The sequence below is a fragment of the Pogona vitticeps genome, chromosome 15 (assembly GCF_051106095.1).
Source record: "Pogona vitticeps strain Pit_001003342236 chromosome 15, PviZW2.1, whole genome shotgun sequence".
NCBI classification, from domain to species: domain Eukaryota; kingdom Metazoa; phylum Chordata; class Lepidosauria; order Squamata; family Agamidae; genus Pogona; species Pogona vitticeps.
The window spans coordinates 5874054-5890980 of record NC_135797.1 but is presented as its reverse complement, the minus strand read 5'-3'; the positions used below and the strand labels follow the sequence as shown (position 1 = coordinate 5890980).

The 16927-nt window shown below is 47.4% G+C and overlaps 1 protein-coding gene across 1 annotated transcript; it reads left to right on the top strand.

Moving 5' to 3' along the window:
- Positions 1-289: 289 nt before the first annotated feature.
- Positions 290-15994, top strand: GPR137 (G protein-coupled receptor 137). Its single transcript, XM_072984046.2, has 8 exons — positions 290-427; positions 1393-1816; positions 6183-6232; positions 8504-8729; positions 9575-9724; positions 12548-12676; positions 14361-14455; positions 15689-15994. Exons 2-8 carry the CDS (start codon positions 1415-1417, stop codon positions 15849-15851), a joined length of 1215 nt encoding a protein of 404 aa, XP_072840147.1. The 5' UTR covers positions 290-427; positions 1393-1414; the 3' UTR covers positions 15852-15994.
- The last annotated feature ends 933 nt before the right edge of the window (positions 15995-16927 follow it).

The window sequence follows — 16927 nt, the reverse complement described above, 5'->3', positions numbered from 1 at the left end:
ATCCCTATATCCGCCTTGAGTTCTGCATTGGGAGAAAGGCGGAATATGAGAAAATAAAAGTAAATCCTGGCTGAAATGTTCAGGGTTACTACATTTCGGGCGGAAGGCAGCTTTATAGGAAGAGAGTTCAAATAACATGTAGAGATATTGTGAACTACTGCGCAGGTAATACTTCCTGAAAGTGTGCAGCAAACTGTAAAGGTGCTTATACTACGTTATATAACGCATACGTTAATATATTTTGCGTTACTAGGAGGCTGAAGGGAGCGTCACCTGCCCACACTTAAGATGGCGGCCGGAAATGGCGGCGGCACTCTAGCCCTACAACTCTCCGCAGTCTGTGCGATTCACGACCGCTACTTAGGCCCTTTCCGCAACGAGGCGCCGCGGCTCCTGATGGAAGCGCCGCTCGCGTCACGCCAAGCCGGTAAAAAGGGAGGGGGGCGGGCCTTACGGAGTTTGCGCAGCCCGAAGCAAGCCGGGGGAAGTCAGGCAGCGGAGGGTTGCCTTAGGCCGCCCGGCGACCGTGTCTTCCTCCCCCCCCAACAATTTGGGGGAGGCGGAAGCAGGAGGGCTGGGTTGGGGGCAGGCAGACCTGAAAAACCCAGGCGTCCGAGGATGTGGTGGGGGAAGCCGGGACCTTAGCTTGAGAGAAGGCGAGGGGGGGGAAGAGAGAGGGGGGGTTAGAGGACACGAAAGGACCCAGGTGTCCGAGGGGAGAGGGAGACACCCCCCCACCAGAAAGCCTGAGAAGCAAGGGTTAAAGGACACCCCCCTATACACACACACACTTTTTCAGAAATTAAAACTGGACCAAGGTCATCCGGTGGCCTAGAACCTGCGGAAAAGCAGGGAGGATGGAGGGCTGAGGGACCCAGGTGTCCGAGCTTCCGGGGGGAGGGAGGAATAAAAAGCCTAGAAAGGGGAGAATAAGAGGGAGCAGGTGTCCCAGGAGCTGGAAGCAGTGGGTCAGAGGACTGCAGCTGGAAGGGGTTTGGGAGGATCAGGATAGGGCCCCCAGCTGACCCAGATCCTGGCTGGTCTAGGGAGGAGTCCTTGGTTGGGGAGAACAGCATCCAGATTTGGGGTCTGCACCTTCCTAGGAGGGTCCCCTGCGCCCCACTTCAAGGACCAGGGCTGGATCTTGACCCCCATGTCGTCTTAGCAGAGGCGGTTCTGGTGGGTGGGCATCATCCACCGTCCCTTATTCCTCCTCCCATGGATCTGGCCAACCTCCCCTGAGCCCTCTTGCTTCAGGGGTCCCGGGTCCCGCTGTTCGGAAAGGATGGGCACCACCCTCTGGGTGGGGGGCAGCTCCGCCGTCTTAGGAAGGGGGTCGTCGAATCCACGGTGGTGATGGTGGTTGCCCCCCCCTCCCCTTGACGTCTCCAGCCTGGAAATGATGCCCTCCTGAATGGGACCGGACGCCCCTCCGTCGCCCGCCCTCGAGATGGAGAAGGCCGCCGGCAACCTCAGCGCCATCGTGCCCGCCTCGCGCCTTACGCCGGCTTTCCCGCCCGCCGTCAAGGTCGGACTCACGGCGCTCTACACCACCCTCTACGCCTTACTTTTCCTCTCGGTCTATGCCCAGCTTTGGCTGGTGCTCTTCTACCGCCACAAGAAGCTGAGTTACCAGACCGTCTTCCTCTTCCTCTGCCTGATCTGGGCCGCCCTGCGGACCACCCTTTTCTCCTTCTACTTCAGGAATACCCTCAAGGCCAACCACTTGAGCCCTTTCTTCTTTTGGCTCCTCTACTGCTGCCCCGTCTGCCTCCAGTTCTTCACCTTGACCCTCATGAACCTCTACTTTGCCCAGGTAAATACTCAAAAGGGGTCTGTAGTTGCCCAGATAGTTACTGTGGCTTAAGATGCTAAGTTGGTAAACATGGGGAGACCACTTCTTTAGTGCTGGTTTTGTGGGCAGGTGTACTGGAAAGGGTCTTGTTATAGGTGGTGGTTTCTGGTTAGCTTTTTTTGGCCTAAATCCTTATGCATTTGGGTTTATCGTTTATTTATTCATTCATTTATTTATTCTATTTATATCCTGCTTATCTGGTCAATATCATCTAGCTGTGGTCCCCAACCTTGGGCCTCCAGATGTTCTTGGACTACAACTCCCAGAAGCCTTCGCCACCACCTCTGCTGGCTGGGATTTCTGGGAGTTGAAGTCCAAGAACATCTGGAGGCCCAAGGTGGGGGACCACTGATATATATAGTACTGTTATGTCAATTCTGATGTAGTGTGACCCTTTTTCAGAGTTTTCCAGGCAGAGAGTACCCAGAATGGGTTACCCTTTGCTGTTTCTGGGGGTACCCTGGGTCTGTGCAGCTTGCCCAAGGCCACCCTGGCTGGCTCTACTCATAGGAGGCACAGTGAGGAATTGAACACCCAACGTCCGGCTCTGCTGCCCCATCCCTAAACCACTAAGATAGCCTGTTATTTTGAATTATATCAGGAAGTTTTTTCCTTGCGCCCTGTGGAATGGACGTACTGTTTCTCGCTTCTGTTTGTAGGCTCTAGAAGCTGCTATTTGTGTATGGAATAAAATGAGATAATAACGAGACAAAACTTTTTACTATATTAATACACATATAATTGTAATTACTGAGCAGGAAGAAAAAAAATTCTGCATCCTAAAAAATGTTGCCACGACGTATTCGTCACCCTTTGCTTGTTAAAAGAGTGGTTTACAAAAAAACAAGGAATTTAATAAGTTACAGAAGAAATATACAACATTGGAAGCCGACAGCCACACAAAACTGTAGTGTGAAGAACTCAAAACCAGTTTGGCTTAGTATACAATCCTGAATCCTTTTCCCTAGAATTAAATCCTACTGAACTTGGTATGGGTTAAGCTAAAGTAATCATGCATAGGATTGTACCAGTAGACATGCTATCTATCTATCTATCTATCTATCTATCTATCTATCTATCTATCTATCTATCTATCTATCTATCTATCTATCTATCTATCTATCTATCTATCTATCTATCTATCTATCTATCTATCTATCTATCTATCTATCTATCTATCTATCTATCTATCTATCATTCATTCATTCATTCATTCATTCATTCATTCATTCATTCATTCATTCATTCATTCATTCATTCATTCATTCATTCATTCATTTATTCATTTCCCGCCTATCTGGTCAAACAGCCACTCTAGGCGGCTACCAACATATAAAACATTTATAAAATATAACAAATGAAAGACATTGGGGAGGGAATCGAGGGTAATTTCCCAGGGAACACACTTCAAAACTTTAGTGCCACCATAGAGAAGATTCTGTTTTTTTTCTGGCTGCTGGAAATGGTAGCACAGGGCCTGGTGATTGGGAGCAGATCTTTAAAGTCTAGGAATTTTGACATGAGAGCAGACTTATTGTTGACTCACAGAAATGCATCTTAATCTTTATTGCTTTTCTGGTCCTGAGCGCTGAATCAGGAGTCCCTCCTCAGTTTCTGTCTCATCTCGGTTAATTTGATCAACATAAATGGCTTTGTCTGCCCTCTCTGCCTGCAATATTGGGATGAAAAACTTCCCAGCTTATTGTGAAGAGCTGCTGTTAGAATCGCTGAAATGTGTATGTCAAGTCCTTTCAATGCTCTAAACATATTTAAATGCCAAGAAATGGTGTTATTGCCATTTTACAGGTGGGACAGTTGAGTCTGGGAGAAGGAAGTCACCATCATAATATGGCATAACTTATTGTGTTTGTCGTGGCTTGACCCATAAACGGTACAGCTAAGGATTAAGCAAACGGTGGCTTGTCTATTCTACCTTTTCAGTTGCCTTCACTTCTCGGGTGGGGAGCTGGGCCAGAAAGCCATGGTGGTGCATTTGGACATGACTATAAGCCTTGTTAGTAGCCGAGGGTTTGCACATCACTGTAAGCCACACACATTGTGACTTTTGAATACAGCGAATACCTTTTTTCTGTGTATAAGACGCCCCCATGTATAAGATGCCGCCCACTTTTCTAATCCAAAATTAAGAAATCTAAGTGGGGCTTAGCGAGTGTAGGGGAAAAGGGATCAAAGCACTGTAGGATCGCTTTGATCCCTGCTTTCCCCTCCACTTGTTTTTGTTCTCTCCTCAGCTTACTTCCGTGTATAAGACGACCCTCAATTTTTAGTCTAAAGATTTTAGACAAAAGTATAGTCTTATGCACAGAAAAATACGGTAAGTCTGTAGGGTGCACAGCTTTGTCCCATATCCAAAACCTGGAAAACCAACAAATTTCTTGTAGAAAAAAGGAAAAAAAATATGAGCAAGGCCACTTGAAGAAAATCAGAGATCATCTTCATGAGGCTTTACTCTTTCCACCCCTGCACCCAAATTTCTTGGCATTTGTCCTGTACAGACAAAGATAGTGTGGGATGTCTCTCAGCTGACTGTTTGTCTCACAGTAGCATTCCAAAGGTCTCTGTTGGCTACTGATTGACTTTGATGCAATGAGAGATTTGGCGAAGGCCATGCCTTTTTGAACTGCGGTGGGCTCAGAGCTTGGAGAAGCCACTTGCGTCACTAGAGATCTGAGAATCCTCCAGCTAGGATAAACATCGGCCACCCTGGCTGGTGGGTTCCAGGTAGGCAGGAGTACAACCAGCACTTTATGAATAAGCAGCAGTTTGCCCCCCCAAGGCTTATGTGCTTTCCCTTGAGCAAGTGTAAATAAGTTGGCTGGATAGTTCAATGGATTACGCAACTGACTGTAGAGGCAGAGGTTGGGAGTTTGATTCCCAACTGTGCCTTCTGCGAGTAGAGGCAGCCTATATAGCCATGGGCAAGCTGCCTAGAAGAAGGTTATGGTCAACTACTTCTGAGTACAGTGGTACCTCGCTAGACGATGACCCCGCTGTACGACGAATCCTCAGGACAGTGACTTTTTTGCGATCGCAAAACAATGTTTCCTATGGGGGATTTTCATTTGACGACGATTAGGTCCGTGCTTCGCGAACCGTTTGTTCACAAGACAACGATGTTTTCTGACTCCACAAAATGGCTGCCCTCTGTTTTCTGGACCCATACTTTGCAGGGCAGCCATTTTAACAGCTGATCGGCGCTCGGAAAATGGCTTCCCCTATAAGTGATTTTCGCTGGACGATGAGGTAATTTCCCTATTGGAACGCATTAAATGGGTTTCGATGCATTCCAGTGGGGAAACTGTTTTCGCTGGACGATGTTTTCGCTTAACAGCGATTTCAGGGGAACAGATTATCGTTGTGGTGCAGGGCACCACTATATTCTCTACTTGGAAAAAAACCCAAAACAGTTGCCATAAGTCAGAATTGACTTGACAGCACATGGTCATTGTTATCAAGTGTAAATCACCAATAAGGTGTTGGCTGATAATAATAATAACAACAGTACTTCAGTAGAACAGGCATTGTTATTTGCCATGAACCTGCATACACCTTATGGCCGCCTAATTGGGTTTTCAAGGTATGGGTGCCTTGTTTTAGGAGTGGCTTTACCAGCGCCACCCAGACTGGGCGAGTAGAGATTTGAACCAACTCTCCTGAGTTGTGGTTTGACTCTCTGTCCACCACACTGCCTCTCTAAAACTGGTTCCCAACCTTGGGTCCTCAGATGTTCTTGAACTAAAACTCCCAGAAGCCTTTGCCACTCGCTGGGCCTGGCCAGGATTTCTGGGAGTTGTAGTCCAAGCACATCTGGGGACCCAAGGTTGGAAACCGCTGCTCTACGGGAACACAGCCCACCCAAAACACGACAACACGTACCCTCTTTCCCTGAAAATAAGCCCTAGTAAGATTTTTCAGGATGCTCGTCATATAAGCCCTACCCCAAAAATAAGCCCTAGTTAAGCGAAACCCCGCCCTCCACCCTTGTGCAGCAACCAGAAGATGACGTGACTGTAAAATAAAACATCCCTTGAAAATAAGCCCTAATGTAGTTTTTTTTTTTTTTTTTGAGCAAAAATTAATACAAGACCCTGTCTTATTTTTGGGGAAACACGGTACTGAGCATGCTTAGTAGCTGTGGATGGAGAAATAGCAAAATAGTGGAAACCCTTACTTAGAGATGATATTTGCCAGAAAGCTGCACGCAGGCGTTCCTCATAGGGGAGGTGTCAGTGAGTTGGAACACTTTTCATGCGGATTCTCTTTGTCTTTTGCATTCTGATCTCTCTTTCTCTCCTTTCCAATCCAGGTGGTTTTCAAGGCTAAAGCGAAATATCGCCCTGAACTGACCAAAGGCCTGTGAGTATCTCTCTTTGCATGTCCTGTGTAACATCATGAGGTTGACCTACAGCCTCCCCTAATCTGTCAGTGTGGCTGATGGAGCTGTTAGATGGGAGTGGGCATCTAAAACATGTGAAAGGTGCCTGGTTTGAGAAGACAGATCTATAGAAAAGTGCCTTTCGGGTTTTTGGTTTTTTTTTTCCACAATCAGAATTCTGGGAGTTCCAGCCCAAAACCACCCTCCTTCAGTGGTGCCTCGCTAGACGATGATAATCCATTCCACTGAAATCGCGGTTTAGCGAAATCATTGTCTAGCGAAAAGCATTTCCCCATTGGAATTCATTGAAACCTGTTTAATGTGTTCCAATGGGGAAGAATCATCGTTGCCTAGCGAAGATCAGCCATAGGAAAGCCGTTTTGCGAAACGCCGATCCACTGTTTAAATCACTGCCTTGCGAAGCTTGGGTCCCTTAAAAAAAACACCTATTTTGCGAGTGCGGAGGGAGCTGTCAAAATCGTCATCTAGCGAAAATCGGTTTGCGAAGCAGGGACCAAACATTGTCCAGTGAAATTCCCCCATAGGAGTCACTGTTTTGCGAATCACTACAGCGATGGCAAAAAGTCAATGTCTAGCGAAAAAACTGTCATGCGGGGTAACTGTCTAGCGAGGCACCACTGTAACATTTATTTCGCTCACCTGGAGAAAAGCCGAAGCTTTCTTCTAGGCCTTCTTTTTGCTGCAGTGCTTCCTAAGAGGAAGCTGTTGCAGTGTTGTCTGGGAGTCGGTAGTCCCCTTGCCATTGATGCTCTGTAGCAGGTGCTTCCTGAAGGACCACCACTCCCAGGATGCATTGCATCAGGAAAGAAGGCCTGGAAGGTGAGCCCCAGCCTTTCTCCAGGTGAGTGAAATAAAGGTGCTGACAGGTGGGTGTTTATGGGCTGGAACTCCCAGAATTCTTACTGGGGAATTCTCAGAGAATTCTGGGATTTGAAGTCCAAAACAAACAAACAAAATAAAACCAGAATGGCATATCCCTGCCATTCTGCATCCATTGGCAAAGAACTGGTAGGGGTGAGTGAATTTTATTTTAAAAACCTGTTATCCTTTCTACTGGTTGTCCAGGTACTGTAGATCTCAGAGTGACTCTCCATGTATGACCTATAAAATAATAGATGAATGCAGATGGTGGGAAAATCACAATGGAATAAAGTAACCTTACAGAGGTCACCAATGCTTAGCGGTTTCCTGTACAATTGGAGCAGTTATGTCAAAATTAAAACACAAAGCTATTTTTTAAATTGTTCTTAAAAAAAAACAACAGCCCAAAGTTGAGAATTTAAAAGAGGGGAAGCTGGTTGCTAAGTGAGTCACTCTCCAGCTACATTTACTAAGAACATGCAGAGACTGGGGCTTCAAACAGGTTGTGCATGGGACGAACATCATGTGACCATCCAGATTTTGCAGACTCCAGTTCCCATCATTCCTCACCATTAGATATGCTGCCTAAGGCTAATGGGAGTCCCAGTCCAATTACATTATGAGCACCGCTAGCTCCCGACTCCTGAATTATGAGAAGGATTTGATCTCTGGATCACAGCCTGGACACGCTCTCTTTCCTGTGCCCAACCCAAGTGGTGACTGCCACGTGCTTCTGCTAGTCCATGGTGGACTTCTGTCCTTGTGATGACAGCAAAGCAAAACCTCCAGCTTTGGGAGCAGTCTACCTCTAGAATACAGTGGTGCCTTGCTTGACGATGTTAATTCATTCCGGCGAAATCACTGTAGAGCGAAAACATCATCAAATGAAACAAAAAATATCCCATTGAAACCCATTGAAAACCTGTTCAATGCGTTCCAATGGGCTGAAAACTCACTGTCCAGTGAAGATTCTCCATAGGGGTGGCCATTTTCGGTGCCTGTAAAGCGAGGAATCCATCCTAGAAAACAGCGGGGAACCATTTTGCACACCCGGCGGCCATTTTGAAACCCGACGATCAGCTGTTTTTAGATTGTCGTAATGCGAAAATTGGTTCCCGAGGCAGGGAACCGATCATTGCAAAGCAGATTTTCCTCATTTAAACCATCGTTTTGCGATCACAAAAATCTAATCGTCAAGCGACTTTCTCATTAAGCGAGGCACCACTGTATTGATCTCTGGGCCCAGAGAACCCAGGAGAAGTGCTGTTGGTGTTATGTATTACTTACATGCTTGCTGGCAGCCCGTGGCCAACGCTTTGGGGAATGATCCCGAACAAGATTCAATTCCATTTTTAAAAATCTTTTCCCAGGTTGGTGGTGCGAGGGGCGTGTCTGGGTGCCAGCCTCCTCTTTCTGGCCGTGAACGTGGCGTGCGCCGTGCTGGTGCGGGCACGCCGTGCCGAGCCCTGGGCGGTGGTCCTGGCCCGGGTGCTCATCAGCGACTCGCTCTTCGTGCTTGGGGCCGTCACCCTCGCCCTGTGTCTCTGCCTGGTGGCCCGTGGCTCTCCGTCCACGCGCATCTATTTGGAAGCAAAGGTGGAGTTGCAGTCTGCTGGTAACTGGGAAACGGAGAGGGGGAGTCATCATCATCATCATCCTGCTGTTCTAGTAAAAGTGCTAGGAAAGGTATAGGTGGAGTTGCTGGCTCCAGGAAGGTGAAGATATTTGCCAGTTTTGTGTCTGTTGTCAAGCCAGGTTGTTTTGAAGGGGCAAGGCCACCCAATAAGAAGTCTCAATCCCATGCAAAAGGTTCCTGCCTCCAGCGTGAGATTGAGACGCCAGGAGTTTCCTGTGATGGTTCTCACAGTTTGCACAAAATGGCTTGGTGTCTTTTCTCCTTCTAAATCTAATTGCAGGCAGACAGAAGGTTGATTGCTCTCAAAGATGCAAGGAACCCATTCAAGGCTTCTGCTTTTAAACATCCATAAAATATCAAGGCAGGCGTTTTTGTTTTACGTTTTGCACAATTGTGCAAATTGAGTCAAAAAATAAAACCCCTTCCTCTCACTAGAAGAATGACATTTTTTTTAAAAAAAAACACTGTCTTGTTTAGCTTGCAAAAAGAAGCCAGGTAATTGTTTACACCCTTGTTTTAGACCTGAGATTTAAGCGAATCGTTATTGCCTTTATACCTCTTGGGTTCCTTCTGTACTCAAAAGTATTTAGACTTCCCAAATTAGACTCAGATTCAACCAGGACTGGAAAAATTTGTTAAAAAAAAAAACCAGCATCCCCTAGCCAACCAGTGCCAAAGTTTGTATATTCTGGTAAAACAGTATTTCTGAGCTTCACATGTTTGCGAAGATGCCATAAGACGTGCTTTGGAGTTTACTGGAACAAACTTAAACGGTCTCCACCCGTGTAACTCCTTTCTGCCACAGGGCACCACGCTGTGCCAAACTGCAGCCATGGGGGGCGCCATCGTCTTGCTGTATGCCAGCCGAGCTTGCTACAACCTGGCGGCCTTGGCACTGTCCTCCCGTACCCGCCTGGACTCCTTTGATTACGACTGGTACAACGTGTCTGATCAGGTAAGTCGGGCAGTCGTCTTAAATCCAGAAGGGGTTCAACCTCACACCCTTCCGTTTCCTCAGGCTAGCTTTCTGGTGGCCTCCAGAGATGTAGAAGCAGGATTTGGCCAAAGTTACTTTTTTTTTGTATTATATTTCTTCCAGCAACAGCGCCTCTGGCTTCCAGTAGTTTTAAAACTCTTGAGTTCTTAATTTAAAAAAAAAAAACCTTCCTGCCATCTCTGATCCTTTTCTAATTGCATCTCTCCGACTCAGTGTTCCTCAGCTGTGAAATGGGCAGATTCGCTTGCTGTTCAAGTTCTTGGTGGCACAGGTTTTGCTTCTTGTTTAAAGTTCCCTGTTCTGCAATTACAGTGGTGCCTCGCTCAGCGAGCGCACCGTAGAACGACGAATCCGCATAGCGAGGACGTTTTCGCGATCGCTAATGCGATCGCAAAGCGATGGCCTCTATGGCCGAAAATCGCATAGCGAAGGTCGGTAAGCGGTTCGCTTACCGACTTTCGCTTTGCGACCCGCGGATCAGCTGTTCGGCGGCTCCAAAATGGCCGCCGGAAGCCCCGAAAAGGCCGCGCGCAGCGTTTTCGGGGAAGGCGCGAAAATGGCTGCCGGCCATAGGGAAGCATCGCTCAACGGTGAGTTTCGGGGCCCATTGGAACGTATTAAACCAAGTTTAATGCGTTTCAAGGGGTTTTTTCGTTTTGTTGAGCAATGTTTCCCATAGCGAGGGTTAATCTGGAACGGATTAACCTCGCTATGCGGGGCAGCACTGTACTCATATGGATTTGCAAGTCTGTATGCTAAGAGTTCGTGGCTGGGGTTCACAGTACGTGACGGGCTTTTTCCACCTCTCTTGTTACTTTATCCGTAGCTGTCCCTAAGTTTTCAGGAAGAAGTAGAAATTCACCCCAGACCTAAAAACCTGTCCTAAGAAACAGGTACCCTGATTCCCCGATAATAAGACCTAACGAGAAAATAAACTCTGGTATGATTTTTCAGGATGCTCGTAATATAAGCCCTACCCCCAAAATAAGCCCCAGTTAAGTGAAACCCCGCCTTCCATTGTGCAGCAACCAGAAGAAGATGACGTGACTGTGTTTGAATAAATGTAGATGGTTGTACATGACAAAAATAAAACATCCCCTGATGTTTTCACAAGTCCCAGCATTCCTCGCCTTCAGCTATCCTGGCTAGGGCAGATGGAAAGTTGCATTCCCACAACCACAAGGCTGTAACACATTTCCCCTGATTTGCCATCTGAAAAGATTTAAAAACTTGCATTTAACCGCCTGCATCCTGAACTGGTGGAATTTGTGGGTTGGGGGAGCAGGTGCATTTGCATCCTCTGATTTCTATGGGCTTAATTGGGCTGGGGATCCCATTGACCTCTAGGGATATTTAATGATAAGTCCTTTCCCATTGGCTGTGCTAGCTGAGGCTTTGGGGACTTGTCATCTGACACCTCTGAAGAGGCAAAGGTCTCCTGCCACTGATCTCCTAGAACAGTGGTTCCCCATCTTGGGTGCCGAGATGTTCTTGGACTACAACTCCCAGGAGCCTCCTGCACTAGCTGTGCTGGCCAAGATTTTGGGGAGTTGTAGTTCCAAGAACACCTGGGTACCCAAGGCTGGGAACAATTGTACAGTTGTGCCCCGCTTAACGATTGCCTCGCTTAACGAGGAAATCCCTTTACCATGAGGTTTTTTGCGATCGCAATTGGAAAATGATGGTCTAAATGGGGGAATTTCACTTAGTGATGATCGGTTCCCTGCTTCGGGAACCGATTTTCGCTTTACGATGATCAAAAACAGCTGATCGTCGGGTTTCAAAATGGCCGCCAGCTGAAGAAAATGGCCCCCCACTATGCTTAGGGACGGATTCCTCACTGCACAGGCATGGAAAATGGCCTGCCCTATGGAGGATCTTGGCTGTACAATGAGTTTTCAGCCCATTGGAACGCATTAACCAGGTTTTAATGCGTTTCAATTGGCTTTTTTATTTCGTTTGACAATGCTTTCGCTCTACAGCAATTTTGCTGGAACGAATTAACATCGTCAAGTGAGGCACCACTGTACTACAATATTCATTCATCCACCCACCCATCCATCCATCCATTGATCCATCCATCCATTAATTCTGTTCCTATACTGCAGTATCTAGTGGCAAGCAACTGCTCTTGGCAGTTTCCAACAGTGAAAATAAAGCATAAAGAAAACAGCTATTTGCCACCCAGCCCATAAAATATAAAAATATCAAGACATAAAAGGACTATAACACTCCTCTAGTAACCCAAGGCAGTGGCAGTGGATAAAAACACAAACTACAAAAGAGAATAAACATTCATGAAGCTAAGTAGCAAACCGTTATAAAGGGAGGATATTCAGAAATACCCGCCTGAAAAGCAATGCTTTAAAAAGTTTTCTGAATAAGGTGGGAAGAGGCCTGGCCAATGTTCATAAATAGAGCGTTCTGCAAGGAGGTGGCTACACCACGGAGAAGGCCTGGTTCTTGGTTGTCGATTTCCTGGCCTCCCACATGGTGGGCCTGCCCTGCCCAGCATCAGCGCCTGGGAGGCGCAAGTGCGAGAGGCGTTTTGCCAGATGGCGAGGTCCCAAACGGTCCAGGGCTTTATAAGTCAGCATTTAGGACCTTGAATTTGGCATAGAAGCAAACCAGCAGGCAAGCCAGGACTAGGGAAATTCCGCCACTGTATTCCTTGAAAAGGCCATAGGTGAGGTGGGAGGAGGTGAATTTGTCCATATGGACATCTCGTTATTGAACTGATCTCTTGATCTGATGCATCTCCCTACCTCACCCCACTTCCAGGCGGATCTGATTACCGACCTCGGCGATCAAGGCTATGTCGTCTTCGGCCTCATCCTGTTCGTCTGGGAATTGTTGCCCACGACGTTGTTGGTTGGCTTCTTTCGCGTGCACCGGCCGGTTCAGGATATGGTGAGTGCGGTGGGTGGGTGGGATGGGAGGGGCGAGTGAACCCCCCAAAAATGTGGGGAGAGGTTCATGATACAGGAACATGTGAAAATGGGATAGCTTTTGCAGCTTCTGAATTATACCTTCTGTGTCATTTCTCTTTTGAAAAGTCAAAGGCGCTAGTCCTCGTTGTGTGGAAAAACACAAGGAATCCTGGATGTAAATGCACAAAAAAACACAGCTACCTTCATTGCAGTGTTTTCATGTGTGAAGGGTGGTGGCAGGATCAGGTCAAAGAGTCTGATGTCTGAACATCTCTCTACAGAGATTCCATAGAGCTCCAGGGGAAAACCAGAAGCCTGGGTTCATTACAGCTGACATTTATCCCAGTTAAGGGTTAATTCCAGGATGAAACCAGACAACCGTTTCCAATCCTATTAAAAAAAATCATCTGAGTATCAAGGTGTAAGTCCTTTCACTGTTGGAATGATTCCAGCAAAAGTCAGCTTGCCAAATTCTACAAACTTTATTGTCTGTGTTGTTTCTGCATTCTATAAGCACAGAACAAATACTTCAAATTAGTACTGTAACGTCAAAGAGTATTGAAGACATCCTTACTACTGTGAGGAACACCATAGGCCCAAATGCTTTAACAAAAAAAAAAGAAAAGAAAACTAAACTTAAGTTGTAAGTGAATACATAAATCAGAATTCAAAATACAGTAGAAATACAATTTAAGAGAAGAAAAGAACAACAGGAATGTTTTAAATACATTCTGAAAACACAATAACTTTTAGCCTAATAAGGCACATTCAAAAAGCAGAAAATTTTTGTTGTTGTTTAGTCATTAAGTCGTGTCTGACTCTTCGTGACCCCCATGGACCAGAGCACGCCAGGCCCTCCTGTCTTCCACTGCCTCCCGGAGTTGGGTCAAATTCATGACACTGTCCAACCATCCCATCCTCTGTCGTCCCCTTTTCCTCTTGCCTTCACACTTTCCCAACATCAGGGTCTTTTCCAGGGAGTCTTCTCTTCTCATGAGATGGCCAAAGTATTGGAGCCACGGCTTCAGGATCTGTCCTTCCAGTGAGCACTCGGGGTAATCGTCTAGCAGGGCCCCACTGTATTTTGACTAGGAGGGTTAGAATCCAGCGGCCCACACCACCCATAATTTCAAGAATATGCTGCTGCTGCTCTAACATCATAAAGATAGGAAGTTACAGGTCCTGCAAACTTTATTGCTGGTCAGACTCCACATGGCAACATTTTACCAATTATTTCAATACATTTTCAGTCCCCCCCCCCCCCGTGGGTTAACTGCTAGCTGGGAAAGAAATTCCTTTGTAAGGCAGTGTTATTGTACATCATCCTTGCTCCCAAACTCACCTGGAACTAGCTCATTTTGCAATGACGTGTAGTAAACTGATGTTCAAACCTCGTTTTTAAAAGCACATTCACCTCCAGAGCTGCTTTTTCTACACCCTCCCTTAATTTGTTTAGCATTCAACACATAGGGGCCAATACACCTCCAGGGGAAGAAGCTTAGATCTGTTGGGAGTGTCTTCGAGACGAGCCTCCTGTTTTTTAAAGGATCGCTTCTTTAAACTCACAGGAAAAGAGCTTCATCTTGCCAGCCGACAGAGGAAGGAAAGGGTTGAACTGGTAGGAGGTGTAAAAGTTCCTAGTAATGGCTTTTCCCTCTCTCTAGAGCGCCAGCCGGGTGTTCAACCGGCAGCTTGGAGTCTCCCGTTCTTATTTCTTCGACCACCTGGGGCAGAGGGAGAGCGAAGGACTGACCAGCAGGTAACGTCCATTTATTCCTAAATCAATTACCTACCTAGGCATCAAAATAACCAGCCTTATGAATCCAGGAAGAGAACTTCATAGCACAAGTCAAACCAAGGATCTCTCAGGCCGTTGGCCCCTTGTGGTCCACAACGGATGAGAAGCAGTTCTCCGAGATTTCGGGGAGGCCACTCCTGGCCCATCCTGCAAGTTGAAAGAGTCAGCTGGGGGCTTTCCCAGTTCCTGCCCTTCCCGGGGACGCCTGGGCTAAAATTTCCAATTCTTGAGTTAAAAAAAGGAAAGCAAGGTTCTAGTGTTGTTCGAGAAAGGATAGATTCAAAGAGGATCATAGGATGCATCTGTGTACCAAATCAGGCCAAGGGTCCCTCTGGCTGGATGTTGGCTATAGGAGGGTTTGGCCCTCCAGATCCCTCGAGTGCCTCTTTGTGGTGTTAGATTACAAGGGTGGGACTCTGATTCATGGGCAGGAGAGGTACCGTTCTGCACAGTGAGTGTTGCAAGGCTAATCCGATCCTTGTGGGCAGACTCGAGGGCGTTGCACTTCTTTTTCTCCCCTTGCCAGGTCCCATCATCCCCAGAGGGTAGAGGGACAGACTCATGCCTGATATTCCAAATTCCAAGCTCATTCTCTTGACTAGCATCCCTCTGCCCCCTCAAGTTTCCGCGCAACCGACGGCCTCAAGCACTTTTCTTTTGTCCTGGGAATTTTATCTCGAATGGGAACATCCGTGGCTTTCCAGAGGGTTGGGACTACAGTTCCCATCCGGCATTTGTCTGTGTTGTCAAATGGTGCATGGTGATGGGAGATGTGATTCAGAAGCACCAGGGGCACCTGTTCGTCATTCCAATTTTTAGTTAACCAGTTCAACGAAATACAGGGAATACCCGGATTCAATCCTGGAATCCCGATAAATCTGGAATCTCAAAACGGTGGTCACCCTAGGGCAGTGGATCCCAACCTCGGGTCCCCAAATGTCCGTGTACCAAAACTCCCAAAAGAATTTGCCTCCAGTTGTTCTGGCCAGGATTTCTGGGAGTTGTAGTCCCAGAAGCATACAAAGACCCAGACTTGGAGGGTAACAAGCTATGAACATCTGCCACATCACGGCAGGAGTGAGAAAGCACCAGATTCTCTGGAGCAAGTGAAGTGACCTGACCGATGCTCAGCTACCTCCAATTCATTTTCATGCGCTTCCGATTCCCTCTGAACTTGCCCTCTTCTCTTTCCAGCCTGACGGGACGACTGGGCAGCGGGAACTGGTACGGCTCCATCAATCGTGGCGGGGAGCCAGAATGGTTTGGGGGCCACCCTCCCACGGCCCCGCTCCTGTTCTCGCAGGCGGCGGTCTCCGGCGGGCATCACCACAGCCTCTATTCCACCCCACAGAACTGAAGGAATCACGTAGGGAGGGTCAGCGGGGCAAGGGGGGGTGCAGGTTTGGAGCACCCAGGCGATTACGGTAGGAGAGATTTACCTATGCAGGGTGTGTGTGTGTTTGTGCGCGTCGTGAAAAGTCTGGCGCAGGAATGCACAAACGGTGGTTGAGCCACCGCCCGTTTCCGAAATGCTGTCGTCCAGGAAATGCAGCTGAATTTTCTTGAGCCACGAGACACAGTTGGTGATTTTTGCCGGCTTCTTGGTCTACATGCTTGAAATTTGCCTGCCCTTCCCCAACCATCTGTTTGACCTCCCTCATCTCCCCAATAGGATACTGAGATACACTAGCACTTTAAATGAGCTTGGGGAGGTTTTGTTTTACCTGCAATGTCCTTGTTTAAATGAATTCTGATCAAAATGGGCTGGGATGGGGAAGGGGTGTCTCTCTTCTCCCCCTATTCCCCCCCCCCACAGACACACACCCCTGAGCCAGTAGCTGCAGTGTTTTGGAGTAGCCTTTTTCTGTTCGTTATATGCTAGACATGCTGCAGTTTTTGGTGCTTCCCCGTTGTGTTCCCCGCCCCCCCCCCCCCCACTCTGGTCACCCTACAAATAAAGTAAATTTTGTGTTTAGCGACACTGTGTGTGCGGTGTTTTTGTGACTGGGGTACAAAGTGAGGTGGGCTGCTTTGTATTTGCTGTGTGGTCTTTAAATGTCCGGCTTCCGAAGTCTTCAGTGGAAGAAGTTCCGTCCCTCCTCTTTGCTTCCTTTTTAATCCTGAGATTGAACTTTCTGCTTCCTGAGTACGACTATACAGTGGTGCCTCGCTTGATGATGTTAATTCGTTCCAGCGAAATCGCTGTAGAGCGAAATCATCGTCAAGCGAAATAAAAAACCCATTGAAAACCGTTCAATGCGTTCCAGTGGGCGAAATACTTGCTTGTCCAGCGAAGATCCTCCATACGGCAGCCATTTTCTGGTGCCTGTAATGTGAGGAATCCATCCCTAACACAGTGGGGAACCATTTTCTATAGCCGGCGGCCATTTTGAAACCCGACGATCAGCTGTTTGACGATCGTCATAAAGCGAA